At 30.2% G+C, this 22628-nt stretch overlaps 1 protein-coding gene across 3 annotated transcripts in view; it reads left to right on the top strand.

Annotated features, from left to right (window-relative positions):
- Positions 1-22628, top strand: part of LOC142323184 (uncharacterized) — a 109294-nt gene that overhangs the window by 69857 nt on the left and 16809 nt on the right. For 2 of the 3 annotated variants that reach the window (XM_075362491.1, XM_075362493.1), the window contains 5 exons: positions 3403-3541; positions 8909-8974; positions 12702-12759; positions 21876-22010; positions 22286-22491. In XM_075362491.1, the coding sequence (XP_075218606.1) occupies positions 3403-3541; positions 8909-8974; positions 12702-12759; positions 21876-22010; positions 22286-22491 (604 nt within the window). The remainder of the gene's footprint in view (positions 1-3402; positions 3542-8908; positions 8975-12701; positions 12760-21875; positions 22011-22285; positions 22492-22628) is intronic. The other variant, XM_075362492.1, reaches the window with a different exon arrangement.

Raw genomic sequence — 22628 nt, 5'->3', positions numbered from 1 at the left:
ACGATTTAATTTTATAATTTTAAGAAAAATCACTTTTTTTAAAGGTACTTATAATTGTACTACTTTGATAGATTTTTAATTTTTAAAATTCTTACATTATGATATATTTTTAATTATATTTATAAGTAATGTCTGTCTTGTTTTTGCTACATTTAATTTCAAAGTTATTTTTGTACATGTTTATTTATTTAGTTATTTATACAGTTTTATTTTATAAACAGTTCTTTTTATATAACTCATTACAACAGAGTATTTTTTTAATTTTATTTTTTATTTACCTAAGTATTTTTATATATTCAATAATTTTTTTTTTTTTACTTTAACCAATATTTTATGTATAAATTTATAGTCAATAAAATCCTTTTCAAATAGAATATCTTCTAATCTAAAGTTGTATTCAGGTAGCATGGTGTAAGAATGCTCAGCATGCATCAGTTAAAATTCATATTGTTTCTGTAACTTTCCATAAAATATTAGAGTAGTCTCAAATTGTTAATTTTTGTATAAATCTTCACTACTGAATGTAATCACAACTAAAGTCGATTGAAAAAATGTTACAATTAATAAAATTGTTCTAATTTTACATAATTATACTTTTTTTTTAAATAAAGTGATATGAAGAGAAATATAACAAAATTTCTGCACAAAAAGACTAAATTTAATTGTACATCAAATTTAGTTAATTTTATTTTGATACCATATAATTATGTTTTATAAATAATATTTATAATTAAAAACAAAAATTATTCCCTGAATTAATATAAAATTCAGTTTTAAGATTACCAAGTCATCTTGAACTAAATCCAGTTGAAAATATCTGATCAGTAAAAAAACTTTATTGCCTAGTACAATATGGAAAATACTTTAGATACTAAACTCATACTATAAACTTCTGTAACAGAAGTGTGACAACAAGACTTTTTTAGACTAGAAACCAATATGTTAACACTTAAAAACTAAAGAAATTCTTGTAACAAAAATACATAAGGCAGTGCTATCTATATTATTGTTATAAACATTAATGACAGTGAATCAGATTTGTGGATGGTGAACAAATTGTTGAAGATTTACAAGAAAAATATTTCTTTTCATATGAACCTGCTCACAGCTGTATTTACAATGATTCTCTTCTAAATATAATGGTAAGTCAAAGAACATGCAGTTTAAATAACAATGCAACTAATAATTTCATTAATTATTAGAAATTGTATTTGAAATGGAAAATAATTGAATGGATAATGGAGAGTGGTATTTATTGTCATCTCAGCATCAAAAAAATTTCTCATGGCATGACACTGACTCCTTTAACATCTAACTCCATTGTTAACTACTTCCATGCTATGTGAATAGTACTGCAACATATCGATTATAATATTGTTTACTAGCAACAGTGATATATAATGGAATTGAAAAGTTCAGCATATTAGACAATGTTTACGATTTTAAAAATTTGTAACTGAACATGTCTTTTAATGAATATGTAATTTCACATTGCTTTTTCTGGAAAAATCTATACCTTCTGGTAGTAGCTGAGATGAAATTTAATTTTATGAATATGTTTTAATCCTAGCTATAAAAATAATACCTACATAATAATTCTAATAGTACACAATTATCTTCCTAGTACAATAACTACTATAGTACTGAGCAGGAACCCAACAAGTAGGAAATTTTCCGGAGAGTGTCTCAATTATTTCAAAATCAATCAATTCTGAATTTATTTCTCTTGCTAAACTTCTTCTGAATGATTCATCACCCTTATCTTATCTTCATAAATGAAATTATTCTAAATTTCAGTGTTAAATGATTTAGAGTTAATTATTATAATTAATTAAGCATTATTTAAATTTTGGAGTTCTTTATGTCATTTTAAGTTGAGAACATTTAAAAATGCATAGTAATATACAAAGCTTTAGTTATTATCTGTAACAATTGTAAAGTATAAAACTGGGCAATTTTTTGTCAAGATTTCCTTAACCAATAAATATTTTACTAAAATAAGTATTTCTAATTTTTAATGAGTTTCACAAAATACTAATTTGTAATGAGTTCAATACAAAAATACTCTTTCATTCTGAAATTATGTCCCTAAGAAATAGAAGTATATAAAAAAACAGAATTGACGTATAAAAATTTCTAGTTCTGTGAATTTTTATGTCTAACACATTTGTTTTTACACAATTAAATATCTATAATAATCTGTTTTCTCAGAACAATAATTAGATTCATTGAATGTCTATAGTTTAGTTGAAGGAGAGAAAGCCCAACAGCAATTAATTAACTCTATATGATATGATGGATGATACGAAATGAATTTTTATAGTGTGTTAAGAATGCCATGCATAACTGGGACTCGAAGCCGGAACCCCCTGGATGAAAGGCTGAGTGGTTACTATTCCATCACAGAGATCGGCATATTTATTGATAATAGGTTTAAAGCATTTTATAACACGGCTGTTTGTTTAAGTACCATACTGTAATTATTACTTTACTGTAAATTTCTTATTGAACTTCCTGTTATTTTATTATTGAATTCATAATTTAAAAAATGATAAATATAATAATTATGGTAATAGAAAATAATATGTGACCAATATGAATATGTTTATGTAGGAATAATCAATTAGCGGTAGCTTCTCTTCCTTTCACTTGGAAGGTTCTGGGTTCAACTCCCAGTCAGGCTTGGCAGTTTTTCACACACTATAAACTTCATTTATCATAAAAAAAAATGATTAGAATATCTGTAATTACAGACATAGGTCTTTTGTTACTGGAGGGAGAATAAGAAAAAGTGATATTTAGTACATATAAAAATGAAAAATCTTTTAACATACTTGAGCATTTTACTAAAATAAACACAATATAAATAATTTATCAAAAGATATAAAAAATATAGAAGTGAATAATATTAATGTAATAGTTGTTACAATTAAAAAAATACTGTATTTAAAGGTTTTAAAGTGAACATAAGTGAGTGAATTCAGACAGTCTGTAGTGGGAATATTTATTTAAATTATCAGGGAGGGAAAAACAGAGCTGCACTGTTTATAACAAATTCTAATAAATATTATTCAATTAGGTGGAAGATGTTTTACAAAGTAATTCAACATTTTTTGTATGTGAATTTTTATTTTTTAATATTTCTAATAAATATAGCATTTTTAAAATTAAATGTTATTTAAACAAGGAGCTGATGATGGAGCTGCAAAATAAATCTAACAAAACCAGATATTTATTATAAAAAGAAAAAAAACAGTGAATTAATAAGGTAAGAACATTTTTTTTAAATTCTTAATTGTATTTTATTACTTCAGTAAATTCACTGATTTGAAAATAAAATATATACATGTTAATTTTATATTAATTAAATGTGAGTTTTTAAATAATATTTTCTATTTCAAGGAGCCTGATTATTTTAAATATAAATGCAAGTTCAAAAATAAATTTGAATATACATACAATGCAAGCAGATTGTTTTGTTAATTGTTCTGGAACATGGAGTAACTGCAGTGTTTCAAATAATGATTATCTGTGGTTGGGGGTAAGTCTAATTATAATGTATGTAATATAAAGTTAAATTTACATTTACAATTTTTTTTTTTAATGACATCACCTTACAATAAAATTAAACAGTATTGATTAGTATTTCTAGATATTATTTATTTATTTTTTTATAATTATTTGTGAAAAGTGTTGATTCGTTCTGAGCTCTAAGTCCTAAATGTAGTTTCAAATTACATGATAATAAATTTAACTTCTAAAGAGTTCAATAAAAAAAATACTCTGAAATTATATCGCTAAGAAATATATGTATATCTAGTTCTATGAATTTTTATGTCTAACATTTTTGTTTTTAAACAATTTAATATCTATAATAATCTATTTCCTCAAAACAATGATTAGAAATATTGAATGTCTAAAATTGAGTTGAAGGAAAGAAAGCCTAATAGCAATTAATTAACTCTATATGATACGATGGAAAATATGAAATGAATTTTTATAACGTGTTAAGAATGCCATGCATAACCGGGACTTGAAACTGGAACCCCCAGCTGAAAGGTAGAGTGGCTATTAATAAGGCAGAGTGGCAGAATTGTTTATTTATAGTTGATTACAATTACAATTATGATGATAATTAACTTGATGATAAAAAGTTTTTTTCATTCTTACCACATTTAGAGAAATTTCTTTACTTTGTCATTACTAATCGTTTGTTTGTACATCTCCATGATCTTAAGAGGTCTGATTTTTTTTTTGTCTTCAGCCATTTGACTGGTTTGATGCAGCTCTTCAAGACTCCCTATCTAGAGCCAGTCGTTTCATTTCGGTATACCCCCTACATCCCACATCCCTAAAAATTTGTTTTACAAATTCCAAACGTTGCCTGCCTGCACAATTTTTCCTTTCTACCTGTCCCTCCAATATTAAAGCTTCCATTCCAGAATTCCTTAATATGTGACCTATAAGTCTGTTTCTTCTCTTAACTACATTTTTCCAAATGCTTCTTTCTTCATCAATTTGTCGCAACACCTCTTCATTTGTCACTTTATCCACCCATCTGATTTTTAACATTCGCCTATAGCACCACATTTCAAAAGCACCTAATCTTTTCTTCTCAGGTACTCTGATCATCCAAGTTTCACTTCCATATAGAGCTACGCTTCAAACATATACTTTCAAAAATGTTTTCCTGGCGTTTAAATTAATTTTTTACATAAAAAAATTATATTTCTGAATGAAGGCTCATTTCACCTGTGTTATTTGGCATTTTAAATCGCTCCTCCTTCGTCCATCTTTCGTAATTCTACTCCCCAAATAACAAAATTCTTCTACCTCCATAATCTTTTTTCCTCCTATTTTCACATTCAGTGGTCCATCTTTGTTATTTCTACTACATTTCATTACTTTTGTTTTGTTTTTGTTTATTTTCATGCAGTTCTTGTGTGGAACTTCATTCATGCCGTTCATTGTTTCTTCTAAATCTTTTTTTACTCTCAGCTAGATTTACTATATCATCAGAAAATTGTAGTATCTTTTCACCTTGTACTATTATTCCAGATCTAAATTGTTCTTTAACATCATTAACTGCTAGTTCTACGTAAATATTAAAAAGTAACAGGGATAGGGAAATCCTTGTTGGACCCCCTTTTTTATTACAGCTTCTTTCTTATGTTCTTCAATTATTACTGATGCTATTTGTTTCTTGTAAATGTTAACAATTGTTCTTCTATCTCTGTATTTGAACCCTAATTTTTTTTAAATTCTGAACATTTTATTCCAGTCTAGGTTATCAAATGCCTTTTCTAGATCTATAAATGTCAAGCATGTCGGTTTGTTTTTCTTTAATCTTCCTTCTACCATTAATCTGAGCACTAAAATTGTTTCCCTTATCCCTATACATTTCCTGAAACCAAACTGGTCTTCTCCCAACATATAACACTCTTTTTGAAGTCTGACGGAACTTTCCCTTTTTTTGTAAATATTACACATAAGTTAGTAAAATCTATCTCTTCCTCACCTGCACTGCGCAGTAATTCTACAGGTATTCCGTCTATCCCAGGAACCTTTCTGCCATTCAAATCTTTTAATGCTCTCTTAAATTCAGATCTCAGTATTGTTTCTCCCCTTTCATCCTCTTCGACTTCTTCTTCTTCCTCTATAACACCATTTTCTAATTCATTTCCTCCATATAACTCTTCAATATATTCCACCCACCTATCGATTTTACCTTTCGTATTATAAATCGATGTACCATCTTTGTTTAACACATTATTAGATTTTAATTTATGCACCACAAAAGTTTCCTTAACTTTCCTGTATGCTCCATCTATTTTACCAATGTTCATTTCTCTTTTCACTTCTGAACAGTTTTCTTGAATCAACTCTTCTTTCACTAATTGCACTTCCTATTTATAATATTTCTTAATTGTCGATAGTTCCTTTTACCTTCTTCATCACTAACATTCTTATGCTTTCTACGTTCATCCATCAGCTGCAATATATCGTCTGAAACCCAAGGTTTTCTACCAGTTCTCTTTGTTCTGCCTAGGTTTGCTTCTGCTGATTTAAGAATTTCCTTTTTAACATTCTCCCATTCTTCTTTCATATTTTCTACCTTATCGTTTTTACTCAGACCTCTTGCGATGTCCTCCTCAAAAATCTTCTTTACCTTCTCTTCCTCAAGCTTCTCTAAATTCCACCAATTCATCTGACACCTTTTCTTCAGGTTTTTAAACCCCAATCTACATTTCATTATCATCAAATTATGGTCGCTATCAATGTCTGCTCCAGGGTAAGTTTTGCAGTCAACGATTTGATTTCTAAATCTTTGCTTAACCATAATATAATCTGTCTGATACCTTGCAGTATCACCTGGCTTTTTCCAAGTGTATATTCTTCTATTATGATTTTTAAACTGGGTGTTGCCAATTACTAAATTATACTTCATACAAAACTCTATGTCAATCCCTTCTTTCATTCCTTTTGCCCAGCCAGTATTCCTTCCTTGCTTGCCTTTTCCAATGTTTGCATTCCAATCTCCAACTATTATTAAATTTTCATTCTACTTTATGTTTAATTGCTTCATCAATTTCTTAGTATACACACTCTACCTCATCGTCTTCATGGGCACTTGTAGGTATGTAGACATTAACAATTTGTTAGCTTAGGTTTGTTGTCAGCTTAGGTTTGGATTTTATCCTTATTACAATGATTCTGTTGCTATGATTTTGAAATACACTACTCTCTTCCCTATCTAATTTTTCATTATGAAACCTACTCCTGCCTGTCCTTTATTTGAAGCCTATGTTAATTATTCTAAAATCACCTGACTAAAAGTCATTTTCCTCTTCCTATTGAACCTCGCTAATTCCTACTACATCTTCATTTAATCTATCCAGTTCCCTCTTTAAATTTTCTAACCTACCAATCTTTTTTAGACTTCTAACATTCCGTGCTCCGACTCGTAGAATGTTATTTTTTAATTTTCTGGTGACCCCTTTCCTTAATATTCCCCTCCCAGAGATCCAAACAGGGGACTAGTTTACCTCTGGAATATTTTACCAAGGAAGCCGCCTCCATCTTTGTTACTACAGTGAGTTACCTTTTCTTGGACAAAAAGGAGCTGTAGTTTTCCATTGCTTTCAGCTGTGCAGTACTCAGAAGATTAAGTGATGTTGATATGGCCGTTTAAGTCCTCCTGACGTACGCCCTTAACAACTACTGAAAGAGCTGCTGCCCTCTTTCAGGAATCATTCCTTAGTCTGGCTCTCAACAGATACCTCTCTGATATGGTTGCACCTTTGGTCTAGCTACTCTGTATTATTGAGCACTCAAACCCCCTCACCATCAGCAAGGTCTCACGATTCATAGAGGGAGGATGTCTGAATAAACAGAGTTAAAGCTTGATTTAGGCTTCTTAAATTGTTAGTGTTTCTTGCCTGTTGAAGTTTCACCTGCTAGGAACCATTCCTTGCAAGGAAGGAACTACAGTAAAAAAGAAGTAATCTAACCAAAAAATTTCAAAAAATAATAACACATAATTTACACATGAACATAAATTATGGCATAATTTATCTTAATTAGATTCTATCTATCATTACCTGCAAGAAAGTTATTTTCTATACAAAATTTACTCATCAGCATATTTTCTTAAATAATCTTTTTGCTTCCAAATCATGTTTAGCATTTGATGTTTTCTCAGATGTATATGCATACAATCTCAAACATTTAACGTTAAAAAAAAATTAAATCAGTTTAAAAATAATTATGTTTAGTTCAAAAAAATATATATTTTACTTTTTAATTAATTAAAAGTTGAATAATGAAAAATTATAAACAACAAAAGGTTTTTTTTATAAAAATAATAAGTTTTATGATATACAAAGGAATTTAAGTTGGTTGGCTGGGAAAAGTGAAATAAATTTTCAAACCACAAGAAAATAACGTTTTTGTAACAGCATTTAGTGAAGATATTTAAAAATTAACTTGTTGAGATACTTTTACTCAAAATTGACTCTTGACGCAAATTCTTTACTATTTAATTCACTGAGCCAACAATTTCTTGAAAATCAGAAAATTTGTTGCTTACCATTAATTATTTATCTCTTTGTAGCTGAATCTATATTTTAGTCTGATTTTCCTAATTCAACTGAATATTTTATATTCAGCTTGATTCACAGGGTTAAGCATTTAAGAACCATGCATCTCTTCTCAAGTGGCTCTTATTTCTGGAGGAAAAACAATTCTTTTTGTAGCATATATTTGAGCTGATCAATTCAAATTGTTGTTCAGCTCTGTTAAATCCTTTCTGAGGATGCCAGGTTCTCTAGAGGTGATGCATCTGTGATGAGATTTGGGGGGGGCTTCCTACTGACCAAACCAGGCTTTTGTTTCCTGTCTAGAGACTTTGTAATATGTCTAATGACAGAAGCACTTATCAAATGAAGATTGACTCTAGATCCCTAAAAAAAATACAGCCTTATCTTTTTGTAAACCGTTATGTTTCTTTTAATCTTATAATCATACTTTTTGGGCTAATTCTTCCCTTTTTCTTCACAATGCTTTCCTATAACCTAGTTTCCCTTTCCCTGATTTACCTAACTAGACTGGAATATTAATTAGATCTTTATAGTACCTTCAGATATTTATGTGACGATAATATGAATTGTGGAAGTACAAACTGCGTATATCAGGCTTCAGTTTAGTAGAATTAGAGGCTTCACTTAACTATTATAACATAAAATGATATTTTATTTTTTATGATAGAAAAAGAACTAAATTATAAGAATTAAGTTATATCAGTTAATAATATTGGTGGTAGTGATCAGTTATGTTTGTTAAACATATTTGTGACATTACTTGTTTAGGAATTATGTTTTAATGAAATTATGATCTTGGGATGTTTTAGGTAGATGGAAACAGTAACACCATGTACAAATTTGAAAATATTCAGCCATCATATTTCTGTGTGAGGGTAAATTATTTTAATTATTTTTCAATTAAATAGGTTTTTTTACTAAAATTTTTGCTACTAGTGTAGTACTATAGTTACTGATAATTTTATATAAATGTGTTTTCTTAAAATTATGTTCTTGTAGCTTAAAACGATTCTAGTTTGTCCCCTAATCCCTGACATAGAAAAACCTATAATTTTCAAATGTATCCACCTAAAAATTTTATCTTATTAATTACATAAAAAATTAATATAATAAATTATTAAATGTTACATTAAAGTGATTAAAAAACAAACTAAAAGTAATTCTTTTTTTTATTAAATATTTAACAACTCACTTTAAAATTAATGGAACTTTTTCTGGTGAAAGCCTTTCAAAGTAAATTATCAGCTCCACTTCAGTGGAATGTCCTTTAGTTATTTGTACCACCCATTCTAAAAAGAGTCCAGAAACTTCTTAAGTATGTAGTAGAATAATTTGTTCAATTCAAAACAAACTTTTATTGTTGTACTATCAGATGTTGAATGAAGAAAAAACAAATAATTAAATCTGAAAAACATTTGAAAGATAACACTCCATTAATTTAAAATGAGTTTTTTATTAATTAATAATGTTAAAGTGTTATCAAATTTCATCAAGCTTTCAACAAAAGTAATATTAAAATTAAAACATTAAATTGTAAGCTTATAGGCCCCTAAATATCTATGTCCTTGCAGGAACTATATTACTGGAAGCTAACAGATTAAACCTAACATTAGTCCATTTCTTTCTTATTCTTTAATTTTGGCACTGTTAGTCATTATGTTATCGCAATGTGCAGTTTTTAAAATTTTTTTAGTGCTATCAGATTGTTTCCTCATAAAATCTCTTGTGAACTAGTTTACTTTTGATATTTTTTTATAAATTTCTGTAATTTCATTCTTTAGAAAGAAAAATTCTTACTTGTAGGTTTATTTAAGTTTAAATCTTACTTCCTACTTTTATTTGATTTATTTGTTATAGTATAAATTTAATTATTTTTATTTTTGTTGTTTTATATTATACTAACTATACAGTAACAATTGGACCAAATAAAACTGCCCCCAGGAAATAACAATTTTAAAGTGAATAACAAAAAGTAACATTAAATTACTTACATTTATTAATTATAAATTACAGTGCTTTTGAAAAAAGAGATGTTTACAATGTTGGAATGTAATTTTAGAGTCTGTTCAAAATGCTCACCATTAGCTGTTATACAAAGTTCAGTGCGGCAAATCATGTTTAGAAAAACTTTCTGCAATTCTCCAACTGGAATCCTGGCAATCTCTTTATTTTTATTTGCATGATGTTTTTCCAATCACCACTCCATTCGATCGCTCTAAAGCATAAGACCGAATGTCTGTGCCACAAACGGCTACTGAGCCTCGAATCAGTTTAGCGACCAGTGTGCTATCTAGCTCCTAGAGCTAACCTAATTACGTGAGCGAACTAAGCATGGTGCCACACACCAATTGCTTCGTGTCCCACCGTTCACTTGTCGTATATTCTAAAATGGGCAGGCGCACCTCGTGTACTACTAAAATATATGTGACATTCAATAAATTAAATTTATCTCGTCAAGACAGAAATTTGCTGCCATGCCTAGGTCGTTGAATACCAGCAAGTGCCTGTCCAGCAATATTAAAGCGCTTGGAGCTTTAATTGGCTGATGGCCAGCCATAACTCTTGGGTAGCTTCCCGCAGCAATGAGGTAGGAGTCTTTCCCTTAAATAAACTACTGATCCTGGTTGAACAAAGCAACAAAATCAAGGATCAAGGAACACCACGCGATCTGACAGTGTGGCTCACACCACATTGACTCGCCGCTTATGAATGGCCAATTTTCCCCTTAACCTCTAAGTTCCAGGGTGGCCTGAGTTCTGCCCCCCCCCCCCCAAAGCTGGGCAGTCAAACAGCATATGTTCATTCGACTGGATCTCCCCGCAGACGCACAGCTCATCAGCTGCCAGGCGGAACCGAAACAAATATTGGTTCAAGTTCGCGTGGTCTGGCAATTTCTTGTTATATGTTGTCTTTCAACTCTTCCAACGTCCGTGAGCTATTCTTGTAGACTATACCATTCAGATAGGCCAAGAGCTAAAAATCGCACTACGATATTTCTGGAGTTCGGAGTGGCCGCAAGTCCTTCCTGATTGTTCTATCCTTTGTGAAATCCCGGTGGATTCGAGTGAGAAACGGATCAGAAGTGTTGCAAGTCGCTCCATCTTGTTGGAAATATTCATAATAAAGTTCTTTTGAAGTTAAGTTAAGAAGTTTTCTCCTCAAAGAATATTGGTCAATGATCTGGCTTCCAGAAATTGCACACCAAACAATTTTTAAATCATGGAGTGATTTCTGATAGGTTTCAGTTGGGTTTTGTGTACCCCAGTGCTATGTATTCTGAGAATTAACGTAGCCTGATAAATGGAACCACGCTTCATCTAATGGAGTGAAGAGAAAAAGAACAAGGAATCCTTCGCTAATATTTTGTAAGCGCCTACTGGCAGTAATTTACTCGTTTACCCTTATTATGATGTTATAATTCATTCATAAAACTTTTTATAGGCTTTCATTTGTAAACCATTAAGTATACGCTGACACGATGTTTGAGAAACTCCTGTTTGTTGGGCTAATCGTCCTGTTGACTTGTATGGACTTCTTCCAATAGATTCGGTAAATCAGCGACAACTTCCGGAGTTTGAACAGTTGGTTGTTTCACTCTCTTCGGATTGGTAACAGAGCCGATTATTACCCACTTTTTCATTAAATTTTGAATAGTTGATTTTGCAGGAACATTACTTCTAGGATACATCCCTTAAAACCTTTCACGAACAAAATTTATTGAAGTTGTGGCAACATATTCCTTCTCAATGAAAACACGCTGCTCAATTAAATATGCCGTAATGTACAAACACTACGGACTCACTGAATGGGAGGGAAAGGTTTATGAATAAATCAATAACCTTCAACTAATACTCATATGTCAGAAACATACCATCTTCTGACACATACTATGTCAGAAGATACTATGTCAGATGCTGAGACTGGTTTTATATGGCCCACCAGTATACATTATATCTTCCTTTGCCTACCATTCTGTTAGTTTTATTTTCTTCTAATTTGTTGCCTAACTGGTTTTCTCTCTCTAAGCAGAAAAAACATAATTAATTTCCTAATTTCTCAACAACCTAATATGATTTTGTTTTATATGAATTTTTCTTTGAATAGTCTGTATAACTGATAGGGGGGGAATGTACAGTAAAGTCAAAAGGAAAGTGTAAAATTGTATCACCTATTAATGGTTGTGGGCAAATTGATAGGATATTTTCCTCCTTTATTATGAACGTAATAATGCCAAAGTTATTAAAAAACAAAATAAATAATATTACTAGTTAATTTAAAAAAAGAAAGTTCTAAATAATAACATGAAAAGAAAATTTTAAAAAACTCAGAGCTCCTTTTTTCTAAAAACATTTTTAATCTTTTTGCTTTGAAATCTTCTTAATTTTTATGAATATAAACTGAGGAAATTTTCAATTTAATATTCCATCACTTATGTGTTTAAGGTGAATTTTGCGTTTTACTTGATTTCATAAAGAGTACATCCTGCATTCATGTACTTACCATATTTAAAAAAGCTATTAACATATTAGGTATTCATCACAGTCACTATATTTTTTTATTTTTTAATAATTATTTTGAATCTAATAATTAATTATCATTTAGGTTGCACCTGTCGAAAATGAATGCTGCATTGTTGGAACACCAACTGTACAAATTGAAGGTAAAATTATTCAGATTTTATATGGTGTTTCTCTATATATATCTTTTTTTTTTATTGCTGAACATTTTTATTTATATTTTAATGACATTAACATTTCTCTAATATAAAGTAATATAGAATTTTACTTATACATTTTTTTTTTGGTATGGAGGAACAAAGTCTATAGATTAAAACAAAAATTCAATTTTCAGGATGCTACTTCCTGAGATGTCCCAGTTTTTTGAAACCATGAGGTTGTCTTTAACAGCCTTTAGGACTGTGAAAACATTTTACATCAACTACTCAGAAACCATGCAATATGATCCATTGTACATGACCAGCGTTAGTTATCTATTTAATGCATGAAGAGGTGTTTGGGAGTGTGCTTTGGATCAAGGTCACGTATGCAATAATACAATGAACTTTGATCTTATAATAATCTGCTAAGAAGGAGAAGTCATTTTTCTTTTAATCACCTCATCTACACAAAGAATAAGCTATAAATGGTTAAAGATAATTGGCTATTTAAATAATTTTTTAAAAGTTTTTGAGCATTGTTTTCTTGTTCTACAATTTACTTCATCATTTGTTATTAGTGACCTTTTCACTGCCTCTTCCATCTAAGTAGTTCAACAGTTGTATAACCCTTGTGCATATGCAACAGTGTTTTAAATTTAAAAATGCCATAGATAAAGTAAATTTCCTGGAAAAAATTTGTTTAACTTTTTTTAATTTATGATATATGTTATTATTTCTCTAATAGAACACATCTTTTGACTGAAGCAGAAAGAAACTCTTGTTCCCATTTCAGGAAAAAATTCCTATACATTCTTCATTTATTTTAATAAGTCTTCAAAGTATTATCGTACTGTTTTTGTAGTTGTAAATCAGGGAAACACTAATGCATTATTTTATACATATTGATATCATACATTGTTTCATGTTTCCTGAGTACAGAATAATTTTTTTTTATATTATTTTTTTAGTGTTGTCCTTCACATCAGGTGAAATTTAAAGTACATAAAATAGCAAAACTTAAAGGTAAAATATCAAATACAGTTAATTAAGTTATTAAGAAAAAACACAAAAATCATTCTTTGCTTATCTCTATAGCATTCAAGAGAAATGAATGCATTCCTCACTGTTGCATGAAGAAATCTGTACATTTATTGGAAAGTGGAAAATTTTGTAGGGGCATAATAGACAAATTTTACCATTGGGGATAATTTCTCTTTCATTAAGATGTACAAAAATAAATAATATTTATTCTTATTATTCATAATTAGACATAGGTTTTTAATATGAACCCACCGGGTTGGTCTAGTGGTTAACGCGTCTTCCCAAATCAGCTGATTTGGAAGTCGAGAGTTACAGCGTTCAAGTCCTAGTAAAGCCAGATATTTTTACATGGATTTGAATACTAGATCGTGGATACCGGTGTTCTTTGGTGGTTGGGTTTCAATTAACCACACATCTCAGGAATGGTCAAACTGAGAATGTACAAGAGTACACTTCACTTACACTCATACATATCATCCTCATTCATCCTCTGAAGAATTATCTAAACGGTAGTTATCGGAGGCTAAACAGAAAAAAAAAAAAGGTTTTTAATATGAAAAATAACATATTACCAATAAACATATGTTTTTATAAACTGAACAAAACTTATTTAAGAAACATTTTTTTATGATTTTGCTTTATATTGATAGGTAACAGTGCAAACCAGCATCCTATTGTCACTAAGGAATGTTACAGTGATTTAAAGCTTTTTTTAACCTTCAGTTATTTGAGTATGACAAGTTTCTCCACCCTTTCAATTCTGTACCAATCTCTTAGCCAAATTACTTTTTTTTTCCAAGGTTCTTAATTATTTGTTTAAAATATTGTAATATTTATTTTCTTTTATTCTCTACACTTCCTTCTTGAAGCAAGCTTCCAGTTAATACTTTGGAAGCAATCTCATGCTTAAGGAAACTTGTAGTGCAGTAGTTCTCACATTTATCTGCCTCTGCTTTCTTCGGTATGACAAAAATAATGTTTTTATTGAAATCTAAGGGTACTACTCCAGTGTTGTAAACTTTACATACTAATCTGTACAATTTAATCAGCTACTATTTCTAAAACTCAAGAGTAATACAGGTAGAATATTGATTGATTCCTGTGTAAATCTTTCAGAATTTTGCTAAATTCACATTCTATTATAGAATCCACGTTATAAATAGATTAGTTCAATCTCTAGTACTTTGTCAGATAATTTTTCATCTCACAGAAGAATTGAGTTCAAAAATACACATTTCTTTTATCTATTCATGCCATTCATTAGCTCTGTTTTCTCTCCCTAACACTTGTCTTCTGATTAGACCTCTGGTATTATTACACTTTGGCCTCATTTTTCCAGAATACTATCATATTTTCCTACATTCAACATTTGTTTCTTGTATTTATTTTCTTATTTAGATCATATCTTTCCTTCATCTGATCTTTTTTTGCTGCTTTTTTTCTACTTTCTATCTTGTTTTATAGTTGATAAGTATTTCTGCCGACATCATTTTTTCATTTTTATATTGTAAATATCTTCTATGTCAATCAGAGTTCCAACATATTTCTTTCATTATTTGATTTTACAAATTGTTATTTTTCTACTTAATGTCTCCTCTCCTTCCTTAACATCCTTTTGCAAATTCATCCGTTTGTATTCTACTGAATCTAATTTTTTTAATAACTTCTAAATCTGAAATTATACTTTGTTCAAAATTTTAACTTCACATCATGTTTCTGACTGATTGTATTCCATCTCTGTGTTCTCAGTGCTTTCGCTGAGAATGAGTTTCTTAAAATTCAACCTACATTTTAACATAACTAAATTGTAGCCAAAATCCAGGTAAATCCTAAAATTCAGAATTTGTGCCTAATCATTCATTATAGTCCATCTGGTAACATTCTGTATCTCCTAACCCCATATATCTTGCTGTTGTTAATTTTTAAAATGGATGTTGGCAGTTACTATTTTTTCTTGAAAAAAAATTAAAAAAAGCCTAATTCCTCTTTCATTTCTCTGAACTCACTCATATTCCCCAAATGTTTTCCATCCTTATCCATCTCTCATTATGGTACTTCAGTCTTCCATTATTGTCAGATTATCTCCATCTATATTCTTTATCTTTAACATTTTATTATGATACTTCAAAACAGAACAGTACAGTTTGATTTCATTGCAAACTAAATCAATCTGTTCATTCCAAGAGAATTTTCTATGTAAAAATCACCTTATTTTTCACATTACAGGAGACTGAAATATTGCTGTTATTAAATATTCCTGTAATTAGGAAGTCTATTCACACGATTAGCAATGCTACAACTACCTCTTTTTTTCTTTATGTTGACCTCAAGGCCGGGTACAGCCCAAGAGAGATTCAGAGAGAATTATTCACCCCTGGACTTCTTCCTCCATCTTTGTTCAGATGACTTTAACCAATATCATGGACACCACGTGCTATGCCCATTTGGTCTGTAGCATAATGATGTCTTCTGGTGTAAGCACTCCTCCCCACAATAATCATATTTCATGGAGGATCTCAGCATTCACTCGTATATATATATATATATATACCTTAAAACACCTGTGACCAATAAGAAACTGGGTCAACTCATACCCTACTTCCCCATGTTTTCAATGCAGCCATCTCCAAAGGTCAAAGTTATAACTACCTAAAACCATAATATTTTCATCTATATTTAAAGTTAGATGGTTACAATTCATCCAGCGAACAATTTTTTGAACTGCTGCGCAGAATCTTCAAGTTTTAAATAATTATCTTTGGACATGGATGTAGTTTTGTGTGATCTGTGAAGAGGATAACAAGGAATCGTTCAAGATTTTCAGGCAGATCATTGATAAACAATAAGAAAAGCAAAGAACCAAGACACTCTCTGTTGCACTACATCTTGAAACGAGGATTTAAATTTTATTTGCTTATTCTCATCAAAATATGAAATTTCAACTGCCTGTTTAAAGTTAGTAAAATATGACTTTAATGAATTTTAACCGACTCTTCTGGTACCATCAGTTTCTAAGTTTTCATCAGTAAAACTTATGGAATTTCATGCTATACTGAGATTCCAAAAATTGATAATCGAGTGTTACTTTAATCTATGCTATTTGAAAAGTTCTTTTAAAATGTTGAGAAGAATTTCATTTGTATCTATTGAGTGCAACTTTATAATTATAATACAAGTTTTAACTTCCTGGGTGTCAACTGGAAATAAAAGTACTGATTCTTCAACAAAACCGTTCAAGGCTTTGTTTGAAATGGATCGATATTATTTGAAACTCCAGAAAAAAATTTATTGACTAGCTCTGCAACAAGAGTAGGGGATGGAATAATGGAAGTTAAGTCCTTATGTATTTGTTGTGAAGTTATGTGATCTGTTTTATTTTCAAATTCGCTTTCATTTTATTAACTTCCACATAATTTAAGATTTATTCTTTTAACTAAACATTAAATTATCATAGTATAATCTTTTAGCACTACAAATAACTAGAGTAAATTCTTTTTTAATTTTTCAAATAATTTTGAAAGTAATGAGACAAATTATATTTAAACATTTCATAAAGATTTCTAGCTTAGAGCTAAATTTTATAATTCCTTTAATAATCCAAGCAGTTTAATTTTTATGTTAATCTGCCTATTTTACTAAATTACAGAGTAAAAAGAGGCCTTCTGAAAAAAATTGAGAAAGTTATCAAATTTTTCATCAAATCAAGTTTTGTATTTTTATTTTCCCAGTTTGTTTCTGACACGAAGGTTCTCAAATTTCTAAATCTTTATCGATTACCCTCTTAAAACAGTAAATTTAATCATTGTCTTGTCATTTGTTTTCATTTATAAATATTGCTAATGCAGTTTGACAATTGTGATCAGAAAGCCTGAAATCAGCATAAAAAGATTGAAAATTTCTAAAAATATTATCAATACAAATGGAAAAGATACTGATAATTCTAGTCGAGTGAGGTATAGAAATAATTAGTCCTGTTAACTCAAATCGAGTTAGTAGTTCATACCTACAAAATTAGAATTTTCCAGAAAGTTAACATTAAAATTGCCACATACTATGATATCAGATATATCAGGAATTTTAAGAAGAGTTTCTGATAGATTATGTAGAAAGGTTTCAAAGAACCAGAGGGAAATCTATAAATTATCATAAATATCAATTTTAGACTATTAGCTGAGTTGCTCAGTATTCAAAATGAATTTCTTCAGCGAATACACAGTAACTCTTAATTTTATTAAAACTGACAAAATATGAGACACTCCCGTTTTTATATGTGGTTCTATAAAAACCTTCAGCAATTTTGAAATTACCTAACTCAGAAGTAGCTTCTGTATCTATCAACAAGTGCGCCGAAAAATGTGCAAATTCTGGTACTCATTAGAAATAAATATTTAGCTTCTATTATTATTTGTTAGTTTTTAAATTTTATATATTTTTTTTGCATTGAACAACTGCTACTTAAATTAAGATTGAACATCTTAATTTTAGAGTAATTGATATTTTTTTCTGGTGGGAGGGGGAACCCAAGTTTGATATTTTAAGAAGATTTGGTTCAGTCTGACTCCCAACATTATGTGCATTAATATTACTTGAATTTATTATATTTTTAGGAACAGAGTTGTTAATGATAAAGAAGATAGTCGGAATGTCGTTGCAGGAGATATGTGAAACGACTCTCCTCTTAAAAGAGTGAAGTCATTTCAAAGGTAGAATAAGAATTTCGCATGTCACTTATAAAAGGAAAGAATTTTTTTCGAAATTTCTAACGACAGGCTTCACCCAGAATTGCTTTGCCAACCGAATTTAAATTCACTCGTGCGCATGTACATACAGCGCGTAAGAGACATATTTTGATCCACAAAGGAACAATAAGGTATCATTAATATGTCTTCTTAAGCGGCTGTTCACTTTGCTTCGTGTTGTTTCAAATGTTGATGACAACGTTGTCTCCCGGTAAAAGCCTCAGATAGATTATCTGCCTCATGAACGCAGAGAATCTATCCAAGTCCAAGTAGCGAAGACGCACAGTCAAGCAAAAGGACTTTAGGGGCCCAGAAGACATTTGTTTCCTTAGTATCCTTAACTTGACGACAGTAAAGCCGTTGTTGAATATTTCCTCTTCTAATTCGGAATTTTAACTGACAGGAGAGATGTAATCTCAGCAAAATCGCACGGACTTGTACCGGTTTCACAACTGGGCTGCGCTTGACATTCTTACGCAAGCTATGGAGATTTCTATTACCCAGAAACAACTCCAAACTCACCTGAAAGAAGCAACTAAAGCCTCAGTTTTCCCCAACGTCTGGAGACGGAGATCAATCTTTCTCTCAGGTCAGAAACCTTCCAGTTTGAGTATTCCATCTTAAATGTACTCAAAAATAACAAAATTTAAGCATTTTTTTAAAGATTTGTCACAAAAAATGATAATGCAAAACTCAAACACTTCTGGCAGAATATAATACGCTAAAGCAGAAGGCATTGAAAACAAAACACACCAACTGACAAACATATTTAAATACTCTCAAATATAAGTAAGTATTAATTATAAATAATATAATAAAATAAAACGAAGTGCTTAAAATGCTAATAAATTTACCGTTAAAACTTTTAACTTGCAGATTCGATCGATCTTAGTCAAAAGGGAAAAATATACTCGTATACAAGGCTGATGAAAGTTGATCCTCAGGTTGACATTTCTGGACCATCGAGTTCAAACCTCGACTCAAATGATGAGAATTGATATTTTTGTCTTGCATTCCACCGATATCAATAAATTATTCGATTTTTGACTCACTGAATTTTAAATAATAATAGGGAAACAGAATTACTGGCATCGGTAGCCTGATAATCTTTACAACCTTTTACATAAAATTACTGCAAATAACAATAAAAAGGTTGAAAATTATAATATTGAGCGTCTGAATTTCATCGGTCTTCGCATTAAGCGATTAAGTTTTTCGTTTAATTAGGTCCTACTTTACCTTTGTAAATGCTATGTTGTACGGCGTTAGTATAGCGACTCAAATCACCCTCGGCTACAAATCAGAATAGTCCTGATAACATTTGCATTTATAAACCTTTTACTCTTAATAATTACTGAGAACATATGGTTGTCTTATAGAAATTTTAAATGGTTGGTTTATAAACATATTTAAAATATGTAATTTATGTAATATTTTGATCTAAATATAATTTTATCCTTGAAACAATAAAAGTAGTTAAAGTTGTTTGCAAAAATAAATGAATTGGTTATACTAGTATGTTCGTTTGTGTATAATAAAATTATTTTTTCCAATAAAAACTGACACTTGGTAAAATTTTCCTATTTATCTTTGTTTGTTTAAATATAGAAATTACTTTACTAATCTTGATGGTTCTATAGTTTCATTTTTTTTTCTAATTCTGTTTAATTCCAAAAATTCCTCTACTGTTTTAGTTTCTCAAAAGAAGAAAAAACTTAGACATACAAATAAGCCAAATTTCTACTTCTCTTTTTTACATTGTATTGTTAGATTAATTTACGTAAAATTTGTAACTGTGCTTGTATATAAATGGATAATGCATTACTTATAAACAAAGGTACGTACAGCGTAATATATTTATTGTACTTCCTGGAACATTATATCAAGACCACTTGCTTACTGACGGTTGATTTATCTTCTTTCTACGTTGAATTTCAAATCGTCATCGCATTATAACGCTACTTGACGTCAATGTATACGTTCATCTGTGTGTATTTTTATATTGTATGTTATATGTCAGTTTTTATTTAAATAATGCCGTAGCACTATAAATAGTTAGATAATGCGATTATATTAAGCTTTCAGCTGTTTACTCACATAGGACTTCCAGTCTCACTAAGCAGTGCAGTTTCTCCCTTAGTTGCTTACCTGTCTGTGGATCACACCTGTGAGAGGAAACAGTAGGTTTAGGGGTGTGTGACAGCGCTGCATCTAAAAATTATTATTATAAACCAAATTGTTGCTCTTCTTGATTTGGATCATTCGATAATTGATCCGCATGAATTATGTTCACGTTTTTGTCAACAGTTCAAGTCCGTATACTACTCGTAGTTTAACGTTGGACCGTCAAACTCTTTCTACGCTGGTTGATTTCATGATTTGTTCTGATCTTGATTTTTCCATCGGCCCGCTTAGAGGATATTCTGTTTATGATCAGACGGTTAAATTCTAAATCTGCCACTGGTCCTGATAATATTCCATCGTATATTATCAAGTCTGTTCATCGGAGTTAGTCTGTTCATTGCTCCTGTCCTCACCTCCATTTGCAATTGGAGTTTGCAATCTGGCAATTTTCCTTCCGTTTGGAAGAAGGCAACTGTCATACCTATTCATAAACCTGGTCCTCCTACAATAAATAATTTTTGCCCTATCTCCATATTAAGCTCTTTCTCAAAAATCATAGAAAAAATAGTCTGTTCCCATATTTACCATCATGTCCAACCATTTATCACCATTCATCAACATGGATTTATTTACAGGGGGTTGCTCAACTACATCAACCTCAACTCCTTTCTTGACATTGCTGCTTCTTTTATAGAGGGGTAAGATGGAAAATACATAGCATCTTGTCCCTTATAAATGCTATATACATTGATTTCCAAAAAGTGTTCAACAAGATGCCCCCACTATGTAATTCTTCGTAAAATGAGACACAAACATCTGTTTTTTTGGATTGCCTCATACCTTCAAGGAAGAAGATTTTCTATTCACTATGCAGGTGTGACATCTTGTCAGTCTGCTGCACATTTTGGAGTCCCTCAACTCTAATTTGGGTTTTCCGTTTTTTTTAATTTTTTATGAATGATATGTCTGTGGTTAATCATAAATACGCAATAGTATTAATGCTATTTATGACTGGACACAGCTTAGCAAGATACCTTTAATTTTGAATAAGGTTCTTCACATTCCTTTCTTCTTTCGTCGTCGTCGTCGTCGTTTTTTTCTAATACTAATAAGATGAAGTAATAAAAATTTCGTCATTTTTTATCATTATACATAGTTCTAATAGTTAATGTGTCTACATTTTTCCTATTACAATATTTAAATATTCATTTTCAGGTCCTGTACTCCAAGCAGTACTACACACAGAGACATGGCAAGCGAAAGAAAAAGAGTTTAAAGAAATGGTGGTAATGGGGCTTTTATTGGTGTTTGCTGTAGTAATTTTTTGGATTGTTGTAAAAGTACCAAAATGTAAGTAAAAACAATTACAAAAATTTTTATAGGTTATATATTGATACATTAATCTGAAATTAAGAGATTATTTTTGCTGTTTCCTCCTGAATGAAAAAATGTGTAAAACTGTTGTATGGAGATATCATAATATTTTTTTTTATTTTAATTTTTTCATCGATTTAACTTTGAAGTATATATTTACTTAAACAATCATTAAATGTTATTCAATCAGTTTAGATGAAGTCAATTACTGAACCGAAATTAAAATTTTGTTTAAATTTCAAATGATTTAGATAAACCACTACACAGTCAGAAATCTCTAGAGAACAACTCAAGAACAGAGAATGCCATCGAGGAGAGCCTTGACTGTGAAAAAACATGTGACCAAGCGATCAGAGAACCTGTAAAAGTATTTTTGATTTATTCAAGGGAATCAGAAGAATTTATGAGTCAAATCGAAAGGTTAACTGAGGATCTTGTTAGAAACCATTCAGTTCAGGTAAGCGATTTGTAGAGTCTTTTTTAACTGGTAATTTCTAGTCGTGTTATATAATGATGAACAGTATAAGAAAAATATGTTATTAAATTCTGCAGCATTTACTGAACTTAAACATGAACATATCACGGTGAGTCATC

This window comes from Lycorma delicatula, chromosome 4 (assembly GCF_047948215.1).
Source record: "Lycorma delicatula isolate Av1 chromosome 4, ASM4794821v1, whole genome shotgun sequence".
Lineage (NCBI taxonomy): Eukaryota > Metazoa > Arthropoda > Insecta > Hemiptera > Fulgoridae > Lycorma > Lycorma delicatula.
The sequence above is the reverse complement of the archived record's forward strand: the minus strand, read 5'-3'. Positions and strand labels throughout refer to the sequence as shown.